Here is a 23,843-nt window from a genome sequence, read left to right as displayed (position 1 = left end):
GTGCATAACACAGTGAATCCACAAATTCAAACATTTTGCTGTGCTCACCACAAGTGTAGCTGCCATCTGTCACTATGCAACATATTCCAATACCATTGGCCATATTCCCTGTGCTGTACCTTTCATCCCCATGACTTATCCATCCATAACTGGAAGCCTGCGCCTCCTGCACCCCTTCACCAATTTACCCCACCCCACCCCCACCTCCCCTCTGGTAACCATCCATTTGTTCTCTGTGTTTGCAGGTCTGATTCTGCTTTTTGTTTGTTTATTCCTTTTCATTTTTTAGATTCCTCACAGGGGTGAAATCGAGTGGTATTTTGTCTTCCTCTGTCTGACTCATTTCACTTAGCATAATCCCCTCCAGGTCCATCTATGTTGCCTCAAATAACATGATCTCATCTTCTTTTTCTTTTAATGTCTGCATAATATTCGAGTGAGTATGTATGTGTGCACACCCAGGTGTGTATACTTACACACCACACCTATCCTTACTCATTCACGTATGGATGGACTCTTAGAGTGCTCCAGTAGTTAGCACTTTAATCTTTAACCTTCCTGCCAGCAGTGTTTCAGACCATTTACTGTGGAGGGCGTGTGTATCGTTTGTTAAATTTATTTCCATGTATTTAGTGTTTTCAATACTTTTGTATGTTTAATTGTAAATTTTACTTTCCAATTGCCACATGTAGTATTCAGAAACAAAATTGGTTTCTGTGCATTTGTCCTGTATCCTACAATCTTCACAATCTCATATATTAGCTACAAATCCTTTGTACTGGATTTTCAGTATAAATACTCAGTATAGGATTTTCAGTATAAATACTCATGCTATCTGCAAATAACAATAATTTTTCTTCTTTTCTTTTTCCAACCTGTGTCCCTTTTATTTCTCTCTTCCAGCATCATGTGTATTTTATTCACTCAGCCCTATGAGCTGCAGATCCATGAGTGCTGAGTGGGTTCCTGTGGGTCTTCTGCCGGTCCTGTTGAAACAAACACTGGGCATAGACTGGACATGGTGTACTCTCCAGTTACCTTCTGTATAGCTCATCTATAAAGCCTGTAACAGTGGCTGGAGTAAGGGGTGAGTCTAAGAGGATTGTAAAGGACAGCACAATGCAATCTGCTGCTGTTACAGACGCCCCAAATCTCTGCACCTCAACATGCTGAGATTTATTTCTCACCAGCGCCTTAATTTGGTGCAGCTTGCCAAGGGGTGCTCTCCTTCCTGCAGTTGCCCAGGGACCTAGGGTCTTTCCTGATAACACCTGTTATCCTCCAGAGCCTTGGGGCTCACCACTTAAAATTTTATTTGTAGACAAGCAGGGAAAGAGAGAAGGAGAGGAAGTGAGAACCATCATCCAAGGTTTGAAGGGCCAGGTCTGGCATTTATATGCATCACTGCTGTCCACATGTCACGATTTAGTCAGATGGTCATACCAAGATTTAGTCACATGGTCATACCAGGGTGCAAAGGATGCTGGGAGATGTAGTTTAGCAGCATGCTCCTGATTCAGCCGCATCACTGATAAGCACACAAATATGCATGGTAACTGTAGTGTCACTTTTCAGCTATGGGCTCTTAAAAAAAGGAGACAATTTAAGCAAATGAGTATAATTAAAGGGGTATAAAACAAGCATTCTCAGATATCTTTGATGGGAATGTAAATCCATGCAATATTTTTAGATGGTAGTTTTGTAATATGTATAAAAATTTTAAATGTATGTTGACCAATAATTCTACTTCCTTACATGTGTCGTATGGATATATTTCTATACATGGGCAAAAATAAGCATGCCAGTATATCTATGGAAGCAATGTTTGCACTAGCAAAAACTGGACAACTATAAAAATATCCATCAATAAAGGGCTTATAAATCACATTATGGTCCATTACAGGCCAACCCCATCCCAGACTTTTCTTCCTTCCTCTACCACTTCCCTCTTACCAGTTATCCTTATATAGTCCACGATCAAGTATTCCAAAGTTAAAACAATTTGCATTAAAGAAAACCTTTGTCCAGGTCAGAGTCCAGGTATTAATTAGGCTTTTCCTCACAAAATCAACGAACATTTCATTGCAAAGAATACAGACATAAATGACAGAGTACCATCTCTGAATGAAGTCCCAGTTTAGTGGTGCAAGAAAAAAGTAAAGAGGGACTCATAATAAAGTTAATAAGAACTATATTAGTGTCAGAGCTAAGCAGTTTTTACTCTCAAGGGAAAGAATTGACATTCATTGATTGCTGTGTGTCCACTACTATGCTAGATCTGTACACATCTCTGTTAATTTATATTTACATCAGCTCCGAGAAGTGTATTTGGTCTCCATTTCACAGGTTTCAATAATAGCGATCAATAGCTACCACTTACTGAGCTCCTAGTAAGTACCGGGGATTGGAGTAAGTGCTTTACATGCATTGATTAGCATGTAGTCTTCATGAGAACTCGTGTGGGTGAGTATGATCGTCACCATTTTGCCTATGGGCAATCCGTAGCCTAGAGGCGAAAAGACGTGTTTTATGCATAGGATGCTTAATGTTAAATGCTAAATCAGAGGGGGCGGGGCAATATGGCGGAGGAGTAGGGCCCCCAAGTCACCTGTCCCCACCAACTTACCTAGATAACTTTCAAGTCATCCTGAACACCTGCGAATTCGACGTGAGCTCTAAAGAGAGAACAGCTGGAACGCTGCAGAGAGAAGAGTTTGCGCTTCTAACAAGGTAGGAAGATGGAAAAACAAATAAATAAAAAAGAATCAAGTGGGGGAGGGGCCCCGCGAGGAGCCGGGCTAAGGCCCCGCACGGCAAAAGCCCCCTGGGACAGGAAAGCCCGTCCCGGAGAAGCAGGAACTTTAAAAATCCGCACCGGATTCTACCCGGACAGAAAGGCGCTTAGCAGGGAACTTGGGCAGAACCGCAGGAGGGGCAGTGGAGCCTCCAGGTTCCCGGGGTCACTACCAGAGGAAGTGCGCCCGGGGGAGAGCGCGCCACAGACCGCGGGCCGAGCTCGGTAAAGGGCTGGAGCGCGCGTCCGGCGGGGCCTCGGGAAAAGCTCAGCTGGCGGCTCCGGACAGGGGGGGCTGCGCCCTGCTGCCTTCGGGAGCCACGGCCGCGGGAGCACGATTCCAGCAGCACAGGCCCTGATCCCAGGGCGCCAGGGGACACAGCCCAGGATCCTGCGTTTGCTCGGGACAGATGGAAGCGGGGAGGGCACCGGACAAGCAAGGAGGCTCCAGCCGCCGGGCATCCCCCGCCCCCCGGGAGCATCCAGGCCAGTGCGGACTGGGAGACTGCGGTAGTTACTGCGGGAGCTGACTCCAGAGCTGGAGAGCTGGCCGAGGCCAGTGTTGTTGTCCCTCCTGGTGTCACCCTGTGCCTGGGGCGGAGCGGGGCCGCCAGGGAACAGGGACCTCACAGGATAAACAGCCCCCACTGAGCCGTGCACCTGGCAGGGGGTGGGGCAACGCCCCCAGGTGCACACACCTGAGAATCAGCACAGCAGGTCCCTCCCCCAGAAGACCAGGTGGAAGGACAGGGGAAGAGCACGTTCTTGACCAAGCAGCACTGGAAAGCTCCAGGGGAAGTCGAGGGATTTACAGTATGTAGAACGAGAGGATTCCCCTCCTTATTTTGTCTTTGTTTTTTCTTCCTTTTTCCAGTACAACTTGTTTTTAGTCACTCTGCACTGAGCAAAATGACTAGAAAGAAGAACTCACCACAAAGAAAGATTCAGAAACGGTATTCTCTGCCACGGAGTTTCAGAATTTGGATTACAATTTGATGTCAGAAAGCCAATTCAGAAGCACAATTATAAAGCTACTGGTGGCTCTGGAGAAAAGCATATAAAGGATTCAAGAGACTTCATGACTGCAGACTTTAGATCTAATCAGGCCGAAATTAAAAATCAACTAAATGAGATGCAATCCAAACTGGAGGTCCTAACGGTGAGGGTTAAAGAGGTAGAAGAAAGAGTGAGTGACATAGAAGACAAGTTGATGGCAAGGAAGGAAGCTGAGGAAAAAAAGAGAAAAACAATTAAAAGACCACAAGGAAAGGCTAAGGGAATTAAATGACAGCCTCAGAAGGAAAAATCTAATTTTCCTTTAATTGGGGTTCCAGAGAGCACCAAAAGGGACAGGGGACCAGAAAGCATATTTGAACAAATCATAGCTGACAACTTCCCTAACTTGGGGAGGGAAATAGGCATTCGGATCCAGGAGATAGAGAGATCCCCCCACCAAAAAAAATCAATAAAAACCACTCAACCCCTTGACATTTAATAGTGAAACTTGCAAATTCCAAAGATAAAGAGAAGATCCTTAAAGCAGCAAGAAACAAGAGATCCCTAAACTTTATGGGGAGAAATATTAGGTTAACAGCAGACCTCTCCACAGGGACCTGGCAGGCCAGAAAGGGCTGGCAGGATATATTCAGGGTCCTAAATGAGAAGAACCTGCAGCCAAGAATACTCTATCCAGCAAGGCTCTCATTCAGAATAGAAGGAGAGATAAAGAGCTTCCAAGATAGGCAGAAGCTGAAAGAATATATGACCACCAAGCCGGTTCTGCAAGAAATATTAAGGGGGACTCTGTAAAAGAAAGAGGAAGTCCAAGGAAACAATCCACAAAAACAGGGACTGAATAGGTATCATGATGACACTAAATTCATATCTTTCAATAGTAACTCTGAACGTGAATGGGCTTAATGACCCCATCAAAAGGTGCAGGGTTTCAGACTGGATAAAAAAGAAAGACCCATCTATTTGCTGTCTACAAGAGACTCATTTTAGACCTAAGGACACCTACAGCCTGAAAATAAAAGGTTGGAGAACCATGTACCATTCAAATGGTCCTCAAAAGAAAGCAGGGGTAGCCATCCTCATATCAGATTAATTAAGTTTATCCCAAAGACTGTAGTAAGAGATGAAGAGGGACACTATATCATACTTAAAGGATCTATCCAACAAGAGGACCTAACAATCATGAATATTTATGCCCCTCATGCGGGAGCTGCCAAGTATATCAATCAGTTAATAACCAAAGTAAAGACATACTTAGATAATAATACACTTATACTGGGAGACTTCAACACGGTGCTTTCTGCAAATGACAGATCTTCTAAGCACACATCTCCAAAGAAACAAGGGCTTTAGATGATACACTGGACCAGATGGATTTCACAGATATTTACAGAACTTTACATCGAAACGCACTGAATACACATTCTTCTCAAGTGCGCATGGAACTTTCTCCAGAATAGACCACATACTGGGTCACAGATCAGGCCTTGACGGATACCAAAAGATTGGGATTGTCCCCTGCGTATTTTCAGACCATAATGCTTTGAAACTTGAACTCAATCACAAGAAGAAATTTGGAAGAAATTCAAACACGTGGAGGTTAAAGACCATCCTGCTAAAAGATGAAAGGGTCAACCAGGAAATTAGACAAGACTTAAAAAGATTCATGGAGACTAATGAGAATGAAGATACAACCGTTCAAAATCTTTGGGATACAGCAAAAGCAGTCCTGAGAGGGGAAATACATCGCAATACACGCATCCCTAAAAAAACTGGAAAAAAGCCTTGGTGTCCATCGAAAGATGAATGGATAAAGAAGATGTGATTTATGTATACAATGGAATATTACTCAGCCATTAGAAATGACAAATACCCACCATTTGCTTCCACGTGGATGGAACTGGAGGGTATTATGCTGAGTGAAATAAGTCAATCGGAGAAGGACAAACATTATATGGTCTCATTCATTTGAGGAATAAAAAAAAATAGTGAAAGGGAATAAAGGGGAAAGGAAAAAAAAAAGAGTGGGAAATATCAGAAAGGGAGACAGAACATGAGAGACTCCTAACTCTGGGAAACGAACTAGGGGTGGTGGAAGGGGAGGTGGGGGTGGTGGGGGTGACTGGGTGAAGGGCACTGAGGGGGGCACTTGATGGGATGAGCACTGGGTGTTATTCTATATGTTGGCAAATTGTACACCAATAAAATATAAATTTATAAAAAATAAATCGAAAAAAATAAAATTATGTCATATGTTACACAAGTTACCTATCAATAAAAACTACATTTTGCCTGGTTCAAAAAAAAAAAAAAACTGGAAAAAACTCAAATACACAAGCTAGCCTTGCACCTAAAGGAACTGGAGAAAGAACAACAATTAAAACCTACACCCAGCAGATGAAGAGAGTTAATAAAGGTTTGAGCAGAACTCAATGAAATAGAGACCGGAAGAACTGTAGAACAGATCAACAAAACCAGGAGTTGGTTCTTTGAAAGAATTAATAAGATAGATTAAACCATTAGCCAGCTTTATTAAAAACAAAAGAGAAAAGGCTCCAATTAATAAAATAACGAATGAAAAAGGAGAGATCACAACCAATACCAAGGAAATACAAATGATTTTAAAAACATTATGAGCAGCTATATGCCAATAAATTAGGCAATCTAGAAGAAACGGATGCATTTCTGGAAAACCACAAACTACCAAAACTGGAACAGGAAGAAATAGAAAACCTGAACAGGCCAATAACCAGGGAGGAAATTGAAGCAGTCATCAAAAATCTCCCAAAACACAAAAGTCCAGGGCTAGATGGCTTCCCACGGGAATTCTATCAGACGTTTAAAGAAGAAACAATACCTATTCTACTAACACTGTTCAGAAAGATAGAAAGGGATGAAATACTTCCAAACTCGTTTTATGAGGCCAGCATCACCTTAATTCCAAAACCAGACAAAGGCCCCACCCAAAAGGAGAATTATAGACCAATATCCGTGATGAACACAGATGCAAAAATTCTCAACAAGATAGTAGCTAATAGGATCCAACAGTACATGAAGAAGATTATTCACCATGACCAAGTGGGATTTATTCCCGGGATGCAAGGCTGGTTCAACACTCATAAAGCAATCAACGTGATAGATCATATCAACAAGAGAATAAAACAAGAACCATATGACTCTCTCAACAGATGCAGAGAAAGCATTTGACAAAATACAGCATCCATTCCTGATCAAAACTCTTCAGAGCGTAGGGATAGAGGAAACATTCCCCAGCATCTTAAAAGCCACCTACAGAAAGCCCACAGCAAATATCATTCTCATTGGGGAAACACCGGGAGCCTTTCCCCTAAGATCAGGAACACCACAGGGATGTCCACTCTCACCACTGCTATTCAACATAGTACTAGAAGTCCTAGCCTCAGCAATCAGGCAACAAAAAGAAATAAAAGGCATTCAAATTGGCAAAGAAGAAGCCAAACTCTCCCTCTTTGCAGGTGACATGATACTGTAGATAGAAAACTCAAAAGACTCCACCCCAAGATTGCTAGAACTCATACAGCACTTTGGCAGTGTGGCAGGATACAAAATCAATGCCCAGAAATCAGTGGCATTTCTATACACTGACAAAGAGGCTGAAGAAAGAGAAATTAAGGAGTCAATGCCATTTACAATTGCACCCAAAAGCATAAGACACCTAGGAATAAAGAACTTTTGAAACTCAACAGCAAAGAAACAAACAATCCAATCATGAAATGGGCAAAAGACTTGAACAGAAATCTCACAGAGGAAGACATAGACATGGCCAACAGGCACATGAGAAAATGCTCCAAATCACTGACCATCAGAGAAATACAAATCAAAACCACAATGAGATACCACCTCACACCAGTGAGAATGGGGAAAATTAACAAGACAGGAACCAAGAAATGTTGGAGAGGATGTGGAGAAAGGGGAGCCCTCTTGCACCGTTGGTGGGAATGTGAACTGGTGCAGCCACTCTGGAAAACTGTGAAGGTTCCTCAAAGAGTTAAAAATAGAGCTACCCTATGACCCAGCAATTGCACTGCTGGGGATTTACCCCAAAGATACAGATGCAGTGAAATGCCAGGATACCTTCACCCTGATGTTTAAAGCAGCAACATCCACAATAGCCACACTGTGGGAGGAGCCTCGGTGTCCATCGAAAGATGAATGGATAAAGAAGATGTGGTATATGTACACAATGGAGTATTCCTCAGCCATTAGAAATGACAAATACCCACCATTTGCTTCGATGTGGATAGAACTGGAGGGTATTATACGGAGTGAAGTAAGTCAATCTGAGAAGGACAAACATGTGGTCTCATTCATTCGGGGAATATAAAAAATAGTGAAAGGGAATAAAGGGGAAAGGAGAGAACATGAGTGGGAAATATCAGAGAGGGTGACAGAACATGAGAGACACCTAACTCTGAGAAACAAACAAGGGGTAGTGGAAAGGGAGGCGGGCGGGGGGTTGGGGTGACTGGGTGATGGGCACTGAGGGGGGCACTTGACGGGATGAGCACTGGGTGTTATGCTATATGTTGGCAAATTGAACTCCGATAAGAAATATACCAAAAAAAAAAAAAAAAGAAAAGAAAAAAGAAAAAAGCTAAATCAGGCAGCTTACATATCCAGCAGGCAGCAGGGAAAGGATATTTACATTTTATCTATGCCCTGGAATGATGTTATATCTACCTGTTTCTTGTCTCATTTCAAGTAGAGGTGATCTTGTAACACTTATGAGATACCCAGCTCAGACATCCCTCGTGCAATGTATTCTCAAATCTCCCCTTCTCTGAACACCCACGGGTTGCTCATCTCTCACCATAATATGTGTAAATGTCTATTTCAGGGTCAATGTCCCTAAGACTCCTGGGAGCAACTTGAGAGCAGGAATTATGTGTCCTTCACTGTTGCAATGCCAACGTCCCACACCAATCCTCACAGCTATTATGGCTCCAAACTGCATAAGAATGGAACCATAGCATCGAGTCGCTTTCCAAGCCCCAGTACAATTCATGAAAAATTTTTTTAAGATTCATTTATTTATTCATCACACACACACACACACACACACACACACACACACAGGCAGAGACACAGGCAGAGGGAAAAGCAGGCTCCCCACAGGGAGCCAGATGTGGGACTGATCCCGGATCCTGGGATCTCACCCCGAGCCAAAGGCAGATGCTCAAATGCTGAGCCACCCAGGCATCCCAATGAAAAGTTTTTACTTCAACCCTTCCTCTAAATCCACAGAGATTGGGACAGCCCCCTAAGGTCCATCTCTTGGATTTAAGCAGCACTTCTCTTGGCAGCTCCGGGAACACAGTGGTGCTGAAATGAAGAGAGGCAGGTGAACCCACTGCTCAGGACAAAGACAGCTTCTTCCAAACATCTGTGACATCCTTGAATTGACTGTCAAACTATCCCAGTCACTGGCATCTTCAGTCGTGTCCAGGAGCAGAAGCTGAATATTTTTGGCCCCCAGAGTCTCCTTTAGAAAAGCAAAGCAGGACCTGCATCACTTTCGCTGAGAGGTAAGAAAACAAGATCATTTGATTTGGGAAGGGTAGAAAGAGAAGACCAAAACGTTCTTTCTCCTACAAGTCACCTGTGGGATGCCAGACACTACCTGGGTGCCATGGAGACTACATGGGATTTAATCCCCATGGCAGGCTGAGAGCATGAGGGCTCATCTCCCTACTGTAGGTGAAGACATGAGGGTCAGAAAACCAGAGCCCTGGTCTGGGTCAGGGGCAGAGCCTGGGCTAGAACCAGTTTCTGTTTGATTACAAAGCCCTTCTTCTCTTAACCTGAATGACAGTATATTTTAAATTGAAGCTTATAAAATAAATGTACTAGATCAATACTAGCATTAAAATTCCCACGTCATAGGGGCAGGTGGCTGGCTCAGTCAGTCCAGGGTGAACTCCTGGTTTCAGAGATATGAGTTCAAGCCCCATGATGGGTGCAGAGATGCCTTGAAAAAAAGAATCTCTTTAAAAAAACCCATGGCACAGAACATGAGAGGAGATATCAAAGGGAATCCCATAGAATAAAAGTAAGTGTTTTTTGTTAGATTTCTGTTTTATTTGTGTATGTGCTCTGTGTGTGTGTGTGTGTGTGCGTGTGTGTGTTCTATTGTGTTGGGTAATAGTGTGAATGTATTTCTTACTTGGGGCAATGGTAAAAATGCTTAAGAGCTACTGCACTCTATATTCCTGCATCTAGATTGTCTGTACATAGAAAGCAGGCAAAAAATGAAAGCCACCTTACCAAATATCCCCTTCATTCTTGATGGAAATATTGATACCATCTTCCTTAATAATTAACTCAAGTTTTTAGAGATAAAGAATCTTGCTCATGTGGACACTTGGGTGGCTCAGCGGTTGAGTGTCTGCCTTCCGCTCAGTGATCCTGTGGTCTGGGATCGAGTCCTGCATTGGGCTCCTTGTGAGGAGCCTGCTTCTGTCTCTGCCTATGTGTCCGCCTCTCTCATGAATAAATAAATAAAATCGCTAAAAGAAAAAGAATCGGGCAGCCCGAGTGGCTCAGCGGTTTAGCGCCGCCTTCAGCCCAGGGCCTGATCCTGGAGACCCGGGATCGAGTCCCGCGTCGGGCTCCTTGCATGGAGCCTGCTTCTCCCTCTGCTTGTGTGTGTGTGTGTGTGTGTGTGTGTGTGTGTGTGTGTGTGATGAATAAATAAATAAAATCTTTTAAAAGTTAAAAAAAAACAAGAATCTTGCTCATGGTTACAGAGTGAGCAAGTTGCTGGTCATAACCGTCTCTGCAGGGGTGAAAAACAAGTCAACTATAACGACATCTCAAGCTCTTGGTGCAATTGAGGTGTGAGAATTGTTTGTGCAATGGGCTTGAGATGTCTGAATCATCCCCAGAGAGTCCTGTACCTTTTCAGGTACACTTCTGAGTTCTTCAGCAGATTAAAGAAGGACATTCTGGAGCACCTAACGTTATCATAGAGGCAAGATCACCTCAAGAAGCCTTCATGAAGAAGTGAAGACAAGAAGAGGGGCAGCTAGAAGGGAGAGGAGGTGAAATGCAGGACCAGGGGTAGATGAGAGCAGAGACAGAAAGAAGTCCATCTGAAAAGAGGATGTGCATGGCAAGAGGTTGTGGCAGCAATTCATTTTTAGAACCAAGGACAGGACCCTGCCAGCCCTATTAGCAGCTGAGCCCTCGTTCAGGACCAAGAACAGCCCAACAGGCCAGTTGGCTTTGTTCAGAGCTAAGAACATCACTCCATCAGAAGTTGGCATGGAAAGAGTGTCAAGCACCAACTTCGAGCCTCCTTGTGCTCATCTGAAAAAAGAGGTTTATGCCAAAATACCAAGTGGAATTTTCCACCAAAAGCGTATCTGCCTTCCTGTGCAAAACTGTGTCCCCATAATTATAAAATAACATCAACAGTGACAACAGATAATTTATTGCGTTCATATTATTCAACAGTTTTTCTTCTGTTACTCTAAGGGAAATATCTTAGTGATCTCATCTATCTTTGCCTAAACCAACAGTTTTGGAAGGAATTCTCCTTTTTCCTTAATTCGGACATGTTAAGAATTAAGCATTTTCAGGGGGGAAATTTTTACTAAAATTGAGGGAGAAGCCATTTAAAGAATTGGAGTAAGAATATGATATTTAGGTTCAAAGGAAGATTAGTACTCACACTTGATGTGCGATGTTGGTCCTGTTTTAAAGTGGGGGGAGAGTGCATTTGTACATTAAGTGCAAGAATATGCCATCAATATTTCTGAAAGGACCCTCAAGAAACTGGTGACTGTTGTTTCCTCAGAGAACGAAATGGAAGCACAAAATTTTATTTTTTTATTAAAATTTTACTTAAAAAATTCACATACATAAAATTGACTTTTTGGTGTGCATTTATATTAATTTTTAACACATGTAGAAGCTATTTCTATAAATGGCTTTTATAAATACTGAGCAGATGCAAAAAAAAAAGCAACCCAGAAATATGTATAAAAATAATGATGCATTTGTCTTTCTCTGACAGACTTATTTCACATACCATTATGCCCTCTAGCTCCATCCATGTCATTGCAAATGGCAAGATTTCATTCTTTTTATGGCTGCATAATATTATATTGTGCTGGATAATATTTTATACCACATCTCCCTTATCCCATTCATCTGTTGATGGACACTGGGCTGCTTCCATAAATCACTGCATTGGACACCTGAAAGTAATATAACACTGTATGTTAACTATACTGGAATGAACACAAAAGATAAAATAACAAAGTAAGATAAAGATGCAATGAGTCTCTTATATTCATTAGCTATTTTAAAAACTTGATTATCTTTGAAGTCCCTGTATACTCTTCTTATACCACTCTTCACTGGTAAGAAGTATCCTTGAATTTGGGGCTCATTATTATCCTATTTTGCCACATAACTTTGTATCCCTAAACAATGTATTTCTTCAAACTTTTTGCACAGTGTGACTTTTAGATAAATGGAATTATAACTGCACACATACGTAACTTTTCTCTTTTGTTCAATATAACGTTTCTGAGGTTGATTTATTCAGAACGTTAGATGTGGTCCTGATTCATTCATTTATTTGAAGAATAGTATTCCACTATATAAAGAGATCACAATTTATTTATCAGTTCTACGACTGGACACTTGGGATGTTTGCAGGGTTTTTTTTTTTTTTTCCTTTTTTTGCTAGTAAAACAGTGCCGCTTTGAACAGTACTTAATCCGGATATATACTTACACATAGAATTTCTGGGGCATAGTGACATCTTAAAACTTAGTACATAATGCCAAATTGTTTTCTGAAGTCAGCATACAATTCAGACTCCCAGCAACTGTGTATAAAAGTTCTTATTATTAGACTTAATATTTTCAGACATTTATACTTGCCAATTCCATGCGTGTGAAATGGTATCTAATTTTGGTTTTAATTTCCATCTCCTTGGTTCCCAATATCTCCCAAAATAGCAAATTTCCTATGTTTCAAGTGATGTATTATTCTTTGGTGAGGTATACTTTCAGGCCTCCTCTGCAATTTTCTATGGAAAAAATTATTTTTCATATTAATTGGACAATTTCTTTGTATAGCCTACATAGGCTGCCCTTGTCACTCATATGTTTTGCAGGAATATTTTTCATTTGTGACTTTTAAATTTTTTTGTGGTGATCAGATTTCCTTTTGATGATTATAGTTTTTACATTTTATTTTTTAAAGTTTTTAAAAGTTTATTTATTTATTGAAGTAATCTCTATACCCATAATGGGGCTCAAAAGAAAGGAATCCAACCTAGGTATGACCACTTAAAGTCAACAAAAGAAAAGAAAGTACAATCATAGCTCTTACTTCCATTCTACAGGCAAGATAACAGGCTTGTAAAGGCTGTCTTGCCAAAGATCACAGATTTGCTAACTACCGGTGGAAGCTTCTTGTTTCCAGGTTTGTGACTTTCTGGCTCACTGGTCCTCCTGACAGTAGTCAATCTATAGCACTTACGGTGGCTCTCAGGGCCCTGATGCTCTTCCTCTTTTTTTTTTTTTCTCTCTTCCTCTTTTACCGTTTTACTCCTGCCTGGATCATGGTCTCCACTAACATTTCTTTCTTCACTCAGATGGAGAGGTCCCTGGAGTTGGGCAACATGACCAGAGTCCAGGAGTTTGTCTTGCTGGGTTTGTCCACCAGGCCGGGCATAAGGAATGCCCTGTTTGCTGTCTTCCTGACCCTCTACCTGCTGACCCTCCTGGAAAACACCCTCATCATCTACCTCATCTGCAGTCACAGCGAGCTCCACAAGCCCATGTACTTCTTCTTGGGTAACCTGAGCTGCCTAGAGATGTGCTATGTGTCAGTGACCATGCCCAGCCTGCTCCTGGGGCTTTGGACTGGACCCTGCCATGTACCCTTCACAGCCTGCATGACCCAGCTCTTCTTCTTCATCTCTCTCATCTGCATGGAGTGCACTCTCCTGGCCTCCATGGCTTATGATCGCTATGTGGCCATCTGCCACCCACTCCACTACCCACTGCTTATGAGGCCCCAGGTCTGCCTGGGCTTGGCTTTGTCCTCATGGCTTGGGGGGCTGCTGGTCTCAGTGGTAAAGACATCTTGCATTGCCAGCCTGTCCTACTGTGGCCCCAATGTCCTCAACCACTTCTTCTGTGACGTCTCCCCTCTGCTTAACCTGTCTTGCACCCACGTGGCTCTGACAGAGCTGGTGGACTTCATCTCTGCCATCATCATTCTCTGGGGTTCTCTCCTTGTGGCTATAGCGTCCTATGTAGCCATCGGGAGGGCTGTGCTCTGCATGTCATCAGCTGTTGCCCATCGCAAAGCTCTCTCCACCTGTGCCTCACACCTGGTGGTGGTCGGCATCTTCTATGCAGCCACTCTCTTCATCTACGCCCGTCCCAGCCGCATAGAAGCCATGGACCTCAACAAGGTGCTGTCAGTCATCTATACAGTGGTCACGCCCATGTGCAACCCCATCATCTACTGCCTGCGTAACAGGGAGGTCCAGGCAGCATTCCACAGAACCCTACACTGGTCCCGAAGCTGACCACTTTAGTACAGCATTGAGGGGACCTCAAGATATTAACAGTTTTCAATTTTACTGAGATATAAATCACATGCCGTACACTTTGCCCTTTAAAATTTGCAATTCAGGGATCCCTGGGTGGCGCAGCGGTTTAGCGCCTGCCTATGGCCCAGGTCGCGATCCTGGAGACTCGGGATTGAATCCCACGTCGGGCTCCTGGTGCATGGAGCCTGCTTCTCCCTCTGCCTGTGTCTCTGCCTCTCTCTCTCTCTCTCTCTCTGTGACTATCATAAATAAAAATTAAAATTAAAAAAATTAAAATTTGCAATTCAGTGGATTTTCGTATATTCACAAAGCTGTGCATCCATTACCACCATCTTCTTCCAGAATGTTTTCATCACTACCAAGAAAACTCCATGCACATTAGAAGTCACTCCCCAAACCCGTCCTGCCAGCCCTAAAAAACTGTAAATCTTCTTTGTCTCTATAGATTTGCCTGTTGTGGGCATTTTGTATAAATGAAATCATGTAATATGTGGCCTTTTGTATGACTTATTTCACTTAGTGTAGTATTTTTGAGGCTTATATATGATGTAGCATATATTAGTACTTCATTCATTTTTATAGCCAAATAATATTCTATTTGTAGATATATCATTTATTATTTACCCATTAATCAATTGATGGATATCTAGGTTGTTTTCATCTTTTGATTATTAAGAATAATGTTGCTGTAAACATTTGTGTACAACTTTTTGTGTGGACATATGTTTTTATTTTTCTTGAGTGTTTGGGGGTGGGGGACTGCTGAGTCATATGGTAACTCTTTGTTTAACTTTATTCATACGTGTATGCCAGGGCAGGGATAGCAATTGTAAAGGCAATTTATATGTGAGATAAGGCAAATGATGAATGAATCTAAAAACATCTTTGGTATTCAACAAAAATGCTGATTGCAATAAACTATAACATCACTATATCCAGTCAGGAAAAATTTACATGATTTGTTACACCTAGAGCTGAGGTAGTCTTGGGGAGGTAGGTATTCTCTGTCACATATTGCTGGTGGTGACATAAATTGTTAGAACCTTCTTGAAGAGAAACCTGGTATTATCTATTAAAATTTTAATTGTGCCTGCACTTTGACTCAGCATTTCCACTTTTATAAATACCTCATAGGTAAATCAAAGGTTTATAACAATAAATAAATAAGGGGGCACTGAGTGGCTCAGTGATTGAGTGTCTGTCTTTGGCTCAGGGCATGATCCCAGGATCCTGGGATGGAGCCCCACATCAAGCTCACCACAGGGAGGCTGCTCCTCTCTCTGCCTATGTCTCTGCCTCTCTGTTAGCCTTTCATGAATAAATAAATAAAATCTTTACAAAGTACATGAATAATGATTTTTAAAAGATTTTTATTTATTTATTTATTCACAAGAGACACAGAGAGAGAGAGAGAGGCAGAGACATAGGCAGAGGGAGAAGCAGGCTCCATGCAGGGATCCTGATGTGGGACTCCATCCCAGGACTCCAGGATCATGCCCTGAACCAAAGGCAGATGCTCAACACCTGAGCCACCCAGGCATCCCAATAAGGATGTTTATTGTATTCTTGTTTTATGTGACCCAACTGGAAAGAATGTGAATATTCATCAATAAGATAAAGACTGAATATGTCATAGTGACTGCATATTATGAAATCTTATGAAACAATTTTTTTAAACAGAATTAATTATATCTCTTTACATTGACATGGAGCCCTGACATATTTGTATATAAAGGGTAAAATTTTGGAGTAAACTTTTAAATAAATCTTTACATTTTTAAAAAAAAATTTTTTTTATTTATTTATGATAGTCACAGAGAGAGAGAGAGAGAGAGAGAGAGAGGCAGAGACACAGGCAGAGGAAGAAGCAAGCTCCATGCACCGGAAGCCGACGTGGGATTCGATCCCGGGCCTCCAGGATCGCGCCCTGGGCCAAAGGCAGGCGCTAAACCGCTGTGCCACCCAGGGATCCCTACATTTTTTTAAGTATTTTTTTTTTTTATTAGTAGGCTCTACTACACCCAACGTGGGGCTTGAACTCAAAACCAATCAATCAAGAGTTGCACGCTCTGCTGATGAGCCAGCCAGGTGCCCCAATAAATATTTAAATTTTTAAAATTTAAAAACAAAAATTCTGTAAGAGTAAAAACATTTTTTTTGCAAACTTCAAGATTAATAAAAGTTATTAACTGAAATTGGTACAATGCTTCTGGAGGGCAATTTGGCAATATGTGTTAAAAAACCCTGAATGTATGTGGGCTTTGGCAGCATACCAGTTACAATCTTTTGCCAAGAAAATAAGTTAGGATGTTTTCAGCAATAAATTTTGTGCTTTTATTTTTCATTTTATTTTATTTTTAAGTAGGCTTCATGCCTAGCGTGGAGCCTGTGAGACTCACGACCCTGAGATCAAGACCTGAGCTGAGATCAAGAGTCAGATCAGACGCTCAACTGACTGAGCCACCAAAGCACCCCTTCTGTTTGTAATTGATAAATATTGGGATAAAATTATATTTGACAAGGCAGGAGTAGTCAAAATAAACTCCAGCACAGCCACACAATGGAATCCTAAGGTGTCGTGAAAAATAACTCCTATAAGTCCATTTATTGCCATGAGAGATGTCAATTGTACATTGTGATGTGGAAAATGTGTTATAAAATGACATGTACAGCATAACTACATGTTAATGTTCAAATGCAGCATAGTGCAGTGTGTATATATATGTATATAGGAAAGAATTGAAAATCACTTTTATAAAATGTTTCTGGTAATTGCCATTATATGGAAGATCTTGGGAGGTCTTTGCTTTCATTTTCATTTTGTTGTATTTTGTCTTTTTTGTTGTTGTAAGTGTGCATTGCCTTTGTAATAAATATGTATTTTTCAGTTAAAAAAATCACTTTAATCTGTCTTTTGTGTCCTTGAGACAGAACTGAACCTTCTTAACTAGGAATTCACAATTCCGTTCTGTTCTGATTTTGGCCACACTACACCCAACATTACGGAGATATGTCAGGTCCATTACATCTGGTGTCTTTGCAAAAGCTGGTCTGTCTGAATGCTGGTATGTTCCCTGTCATCTCTGCACATGCAGACACCTTCAAGGTCTGGCTTCTGGGTCCCTTTGTTATGGAGCTTTCCCTAATTGCCCTGATACGAAGGCTTAACACAGCACCCCTCTTTCCATTTCTTCTGTGGCTTCCATTTCACACAAGTGAGACTATACAGACCGAAGCAGTAGAGCTGCAGAAGCATGGACTCCATCACTCTTAGGCAGTGATGCCACTGCTCAGGACAACACCTGGTACATGTTAGCTGCTCAGTGAATTTGGTTGAATAAACAAGTGAACAATCCATTGAAGAAAGGTAAAGTCTTAACGATCTCCATATTTCCAAAGATTCATGACTCTTATAAGACCTGCTGCCTATAGAGAATTTGCTGAATTCCAGACCCTATGCAAAGCACTTTATATGGATTTTTTGCACTTTTTTGCTTTAAAATTCCATTGTTTATTCAAAGAACCTTCCTAGAAAGGTTAATGAGGATTTTATTTATTTATTTTTTAGTTTCCTGTTGGTTATTTATTTTATTTTATTTTTTATTGGTGTTCAATTTCCCAACATGTAGCATAACACCCAGTGCTCACCCCATCAAGTGCCCCCCTCAGTGCCTGTCCATCGAAAGATGAATGGATAAAGAAGATGAATGGATAAATATTTGTCACATTTTAAGCCTTACAGCCACCCTGTGAGGGAGATGCATGTAACAACGAGTGTTGTCCTTCCTTCTTCCTTTAGTAATAGATCCACCAGATTTCAGCTGGAAACATAGCCACCCAGAAAAAAAATGTTTGTCAGCTCTTCTCTTTCCCCTGCATAGGGCCATATGACACTCAGAAAACAATATTTGGAACTCTTCTCTTGTCCCTACATAGGGTCATATGAGTATGTGCTGGACAGACGTCAATGGCAAAGTTTCAGGTTATGCTTTTTAGGGGAAAGACACTTTCCTGTACATCCTTTGCTACCCTTCCATCTCTTATGGTTGGAATAAAGACATGATGGCTAGAACTGGAGCAGCTATCTTGGACTCTGATCTGGAAGCTTCATGTTGAGAATGGTGGAACAAGATAGGGGCTTGGGTCCTTTGACACTTTGGATTGTCTTGTTAACCCCAAATCAATGATGCTACATTGGTGGGAAATTATTTCCATCCTGTTTAAGCAACTATTTTTGGCTGAACCCATAACCTAATCATTATGATGCTATATGTAGCTATTGCTACACTACTGCTATGTAACAGTAATCAAAAATTGTTTTCAGTGACTTCAATAGCACAAATTTCCCCCCTGCCTGGTGGATCTATGGCTGAGTGGTGGTGTTCTGCTTCTGGCTGCAGATCAGGTTTAGGTCTGTTCCCCTTGTTTCTTATCCCAGAACCAGGATATGCTCTTATCAAGCCAAATAGCAAGAGGGCAGTAGAAAAAGTTAGTGCTTCTTTTTCTTTTTAATATATTTTTCAAAAAAATTATTTATTTATCTTAGAGAGTGAGCATGAGAGAGAGCATGAGAGCAGGGGGAGGGGCAGAGCAAGAGGGAGAGGGAGAATCCACAAACAGACCCCTTGCCAAATTCAGAGCCCCATGCAGGGCTGGATCCCAGGACCCTGAGATCATGACCCGAGCAGAAACCAAGAGTCAGCCACTTAACTGACTGAACTACCCAGGTGCTCCTAGTTAGTGCTTCTTTTGGCATCAGCTCAGAACTCTCAATCTGATCCATATTCCACTAGCCGCAGTGAATTATATGGTCAATCAAAAGTCAGTGGGCACAGCAAAGTGTATTTTATCCAAATTAAAGTCATAAGGACAGTGAGTAGAGGAATTGTGAGCAAATAATACAATATACCTGAAATAATTCTTTTTATTTTATATAAGTAAACTAGGGTCAAGAGATTTTCAAAACCATTTTATTGAGGTATAATTGATATATGAAAAGCTGTACCCATTTAATGTACACAACTTTAATCTAGGATCTTGAAGAGAAATCTCCATTCCCATGTTCATTGCAGCATTATTCGCAGTAGCCAAATATAGAAACAACTAAATGTCCATTTACAGATGAACTATAAAGAAAATATGACATATATATTTCACAAATATATGTCAGACAAAACAAGACAAGACAAATGTCAGACAGACACAGAAAGACACCAAATGGTATCCTTTTAGGGAGCAGAGATCTGGTGCCCATCTCTAGCTAAGGAGGCTCAAATGAGCATCCAGGAGCACAACATACCTAAGTCAGATGGCTGCAAAAGAAGTTGTGGTATTAGAGCTGCTGCCTGTGTGACCTTGAGCAACTTACCATACTTCTCTGAATGTCAACTTCCTCATCTCTAATTTGGAATAGTCATCTACCTAACCCTACACTGACTGATTTATCATCTGACGTAAAATTTACAGGGTGGTTTGCACATAGCTAAAGGGAGGGAGGGAGATGTATCAACTGATGGACATATTTTTCCAAACTATTTGAACTAAATCGCTCATTTCTCCGATCATATGATTTGATGCACTACTGTCATTTAGCAATGCCTGTGTGAAACTGGCATATAGAGAATTTCTATGGCCATCGTAAAGGTTCATAAAGGCATAGTACTCATAACAGATTCATCCATTTATCTATGGATAAATATAGGTAATTTTTAGTTTATGATTATCGCAAGAAATATTACAATAAACTCTTTGGTTAGCTACTTTTTGTCCACGTGTCCAAATAGTTTTGTATTTTGCTAGGAAGGCTGGTTACTGCTATAACAATAATAACCCTGAAATCTTAGTGACTTCGTTTAGTAAATGTTTGTCAATTGCTCCTGTTCTGTGTCCACTGAAGGTTGGCAGGTAAGGATCTGCTAACCATGGTCCAGACCTCAAGTGGGAGAAGCAGCCACTACTTTGAACCTTGCCAGTCACCATGCAAGACAGAAGAGATGAGGGGGTCCCACACCAGGAATTCAATGCTTTGGCCTGTAAGTGACATAATTGCTTGTAGGCCAGAACCATTCATAGGACTTCACCCACCCATGTAACTCTACTCACCCACAAAGAGCCCAGAAAATGCAATCCTACATGTGCCTAGCAGGTAGGGGTCTGGAATCATTGATGAAGAATATAAATGATTATCTCAACATCTATAACACAAAGATAAAATGGCAGTTGCTGTATCAAAGTAATATGTAAACTTTGATTAATATCAGCAGATGGTTTTACAAAAACACTGCCTCAACCCGCATTCCCACAGCATCTGAGAGTGCCTCTTCCCACCCCACTCCTTGCCACATCAACACTGGGTATTCTCAAATAATTTCTTTTTTTAAAAAAATTTGCTCTGTGAGAGGCACCTGGGGGCTCAGTGGTTGAGCATCTGCCTTTGACTCAGGTTGTGATCCCAGGGTCCTGCGATTGAGTCCCGCATCAGGCTCCCCACAGGGAGCCTGCTCTCTCTGTCTATGTCTCTGCCTCTCTCTGTCTCTTATGAGTAACTAAATAAAATCTTTTAAAAAATAAAAAATAAATAAAATTTGCTACGTGGAAGTGCATCCTATTACTTTGGTTTTCATGTCTCTAGTAGTGGTGAAGGCTGAGCATCATTCCATAGGTTTATTGGCCATTCCTATTACTTAAAAAAATAAACTCTTAGATTACTTGTCCTTGTGAAAATAGTCCTGAGTGGGTATCTTTGTAGCTCAGCTTTTGCTCATTTCTTTCATTTTTAGCTTCAAGTTAAATTCTCAAAGTAGAATTGCTGGATGTAAAGGCATTCAGATTCTCAAGACTTTTTGTATTAACAAACTTCCCTCCTAAAATGCACCAGTCTATAATGTAACAAAAAACACCTGAACATGCTCATTACCCTTGAGTTATTGTCAACATGAATTTTATTTTATTAATTAAAATAAAAATTAAAAGTATGCACAATATATAAATGAATCAAATCAACACATTGTACACCTTAAATTTACACAATGTTATATGCCAATTATATCTCATTAAAGCTGGAAAAAATTTAAAAAATAAATTTAAAATGTGCTAGTGTGATAAGTAAATCATCCCATAGAAGGTCATTCTTTGAATTTGCTTTCTCCTATAATACATTTATTTATTCATTTATGAAGGTCAAATAACCTTATTGCTAAATATTCAAACATATAAAATGGAAAATATGAGTTTCCTGTGGTCTCACACCTAAAAACTGTTCAATATATATCCTTTCTGATTCATTTCTAGGTGTGAACAAACATGAATAATTATTGCAATTATCATCTTTATCATTACTGTTTCACAAAACGTTGACATATTCATGTACTGTTTCTTTCATCTTTAACTCAACAACAGACCACATCCCCACAACAGTATCTAGTAGATACCAGTGGTCTAGTTTAATCTCTTCAATGGATGGATATTATTTCATAGTATGGATACAATACAATATATTTAAATAATATGTTTTCAATGGGCATTTGAGTTATTTCCAATAATTACCAATAAAATAACGTTTATTCCTAATTTCACAATTTTGCAATAAACATTCTTGTTTGATAGTATTCTTCAAAATATTTTTCAGGAGGCATGGAGTAAATTTCTATCTTCAGATTCAACTTATATATCTTGGGTTACTAGAGAGGTTGCACATTTTTTTGGTAGGCCATCAGCCATATATTTTCCCTTCATTAACCTGCCTGTCCATGATCATTTTTCTTTGCTTTTGTCTTAGAGTATTCTTATTTCTCTCATTTATTTTAAGAATGTCTTTATACATTATGTTGCTAATATTTTCCTCCTAGTTTCCACTTACCTTTGATCCTGTGTGTGTGTGTGTGTGTGTGTGTGCGCGCACGCACGTTTGGCCATGATAGTTTTACTTTATTATTTTTTAGGTTTTTATTTAATTTTCACTTAGCTAACATGCAGTGTAATATTATTTTCAGGTGTATAATATAGTGATTCAACACTTCCATACATCACCTGGTGCTGATCACGACAAGTGCACTCCTTCATTCCATTCACCTCACTCATCTATCCATGGTGACCATCAGTTTGTTCTCTTAAATTCAAGAGTGGGCAAGGTCAGTTCTAACTGAAGAGACCCAGCACAAGTGGAGAGTTTTCTGCAGCGCGACGTGGACCTCTCTGTTCCGCAGGCAGTAGATGATAGGGCTGCACATGGGTGTGACCATCGTATAGATGACTGACAGCACCTTGCTGAGCCCTGTAGAATTGATGTGTCTGGGGTGGGAATATATGAAGAGGACCACTGCGTAGAACATGCCCACCACCAACAGGTGTGAGGCACAGGTGGAGAGGGCTTTGCGACGGGTGGCTGCCGATGGCATGTGGAGCACAGTGTTCCCAATGGCTACATAGGAGGCCAAAGCAACTAGTAATGACCCACAGAAGATAATGATGGCAGAGATGAAGTCCACCAGCTCCGTCAGGGCCACATGGGTGCAAGACAGGTTGAGCAGAGGGGAGACGTCACAGAAGAAGTGGTTGAGGACATTGGGGCCACAGTAGGACAGGCTGGCAATGCAAGATGTCTTTACCACTGAGACCAGCAGCCCCCCAAGCCATGAGGACAAAGCCAAGCCCAGGCAGACCTGGGGCCTCATAAGCAGTGGGTAGTGGAGTGGGTGGCAGATGGCCACATAGCGATCATAAGCCATGGTGGCCAGGAGGGTGCACTTGGTACTAATGAAAGCTATGAATAAAAAAAGCTGAATTATGCAGGCTGTGAAGGGTACATGGCAGGGTCCAGTCCAAAGCCCCAGGAGCAGACTGGGCATGGTCACTGACACATAGCACATCTCTAGGCAGCTCAGGTTACCCAAGAAGAAGTACATGGGCTTGTGGAGCTCGCTGTGACTGCAGATGAGGTAGATGATGAGGGTGTTTTCCAGGAGGGTCAGCAGGTAGAGGGTCAGGAAGACAGCAAACAGGGCATTCCTTATGCCCGGCCTGGTGGACAAACCCAGCAAGACAAACTCCTGGACTCTGGTCATGTTGCCCAACTCCAGGGACCTCTCCATCTGAGTGAAGAAAGAAATGTTAGTGGAGACCATGATCCAGGCAGGAGTAAAACGGTAAAAGAGGAAGAGAGAAAAAAAAAAAAGAGGAAGAGCATCAGGGCCCTGAGAGCCACCGTAAGTGCTATAGATTGACTACTGTCAGGAGGACCAGTGAGCCAGAAAGTCACAAACCTGGAAACAAGAAGCTTCCACCGGTAGTTAGCAAATCTGTGATCTTTGGCAAGACAGCCTTTACAAGCCTGTTATCTTGCCTGTAGAATGGAAGTAAGAGCTATGATTGTACTTTCTTTTCTTTTGTTGACTTTAAGTGGTCATACCTAGGTTG

General features: G+C 41.3%; 2 protein-coding genes across 2 annotated transcripts; one reads left to right on the top strand and one right to left on the bottom strand.

Moving 5' to 3' along the window:
* Positions 1 to 13,460: 13,460 nt before the first annotated feature.
* Positions 13,461 to 14,437, top strand: LOC140642585 (olfactory receptor 6Z7-like). Its single transcript, XM_072843360.1, has one exon. The coding sequence runs from the start codon at positions 13,461 to 13,463 to the stop codon at positions 14,403 to 14,405; it is 945 nt and encodes a 314-aa protein (XP_072699461.1). The 3' UTR covers positions 14,406 to 14,437.
* Positions 14,438 to 22,322: 7,885 nt separating this feature from the next.
* Positions 22,323 to 23,518, bottom strand: LOC140642579 (olfactory receptor 6Z7-like). Its single transcript, XM_072843352.1, has one exon. The coding sequence runs from the start codon at positions 23,516 to 23,518 to the stop codon at positions 22,544 to 22,546; it is 975 nt and encodes a 324-aa protein (XP_072699453.1). The 3' UTR covers positions 22,323 to 22,543.
* Positions 23,519 to 23,843: the final 325 nt, after the last annotated feature.

This window comes from Canis lupus, chromosome 1 (assembly GCF_048164855.1).
Source record: "Canis lupus baileyi chromosome 1, mCanLup2.hap1, whole genome shotgun sequence".
Classification (NCBI taxonomy): Eukaryota; Metazoa; Chordata; class Mammalia; order Carnivora; family Canidae; genus Canis; species Canis lupus.
This window is presented reverse-complemented; position numbering and strand designations above follow the sequence as displayed.

Coding starts and splice junctions, on each gene's coding strand:
- LOC140642585 (XM_072843360.1), top strand. CDS start 13,461: ATGGAGAGGTCCCTGGAGTTGGGCAACATGACCAGAGTCCAGGAGTTT.
- LOC140642579 (XM_072843352.1), bottom strand. CDS start 23,518: ATGGAGAGGTCCCTGGAGTTGGGCAACATGACCAGAGTCCAGGAGTTT.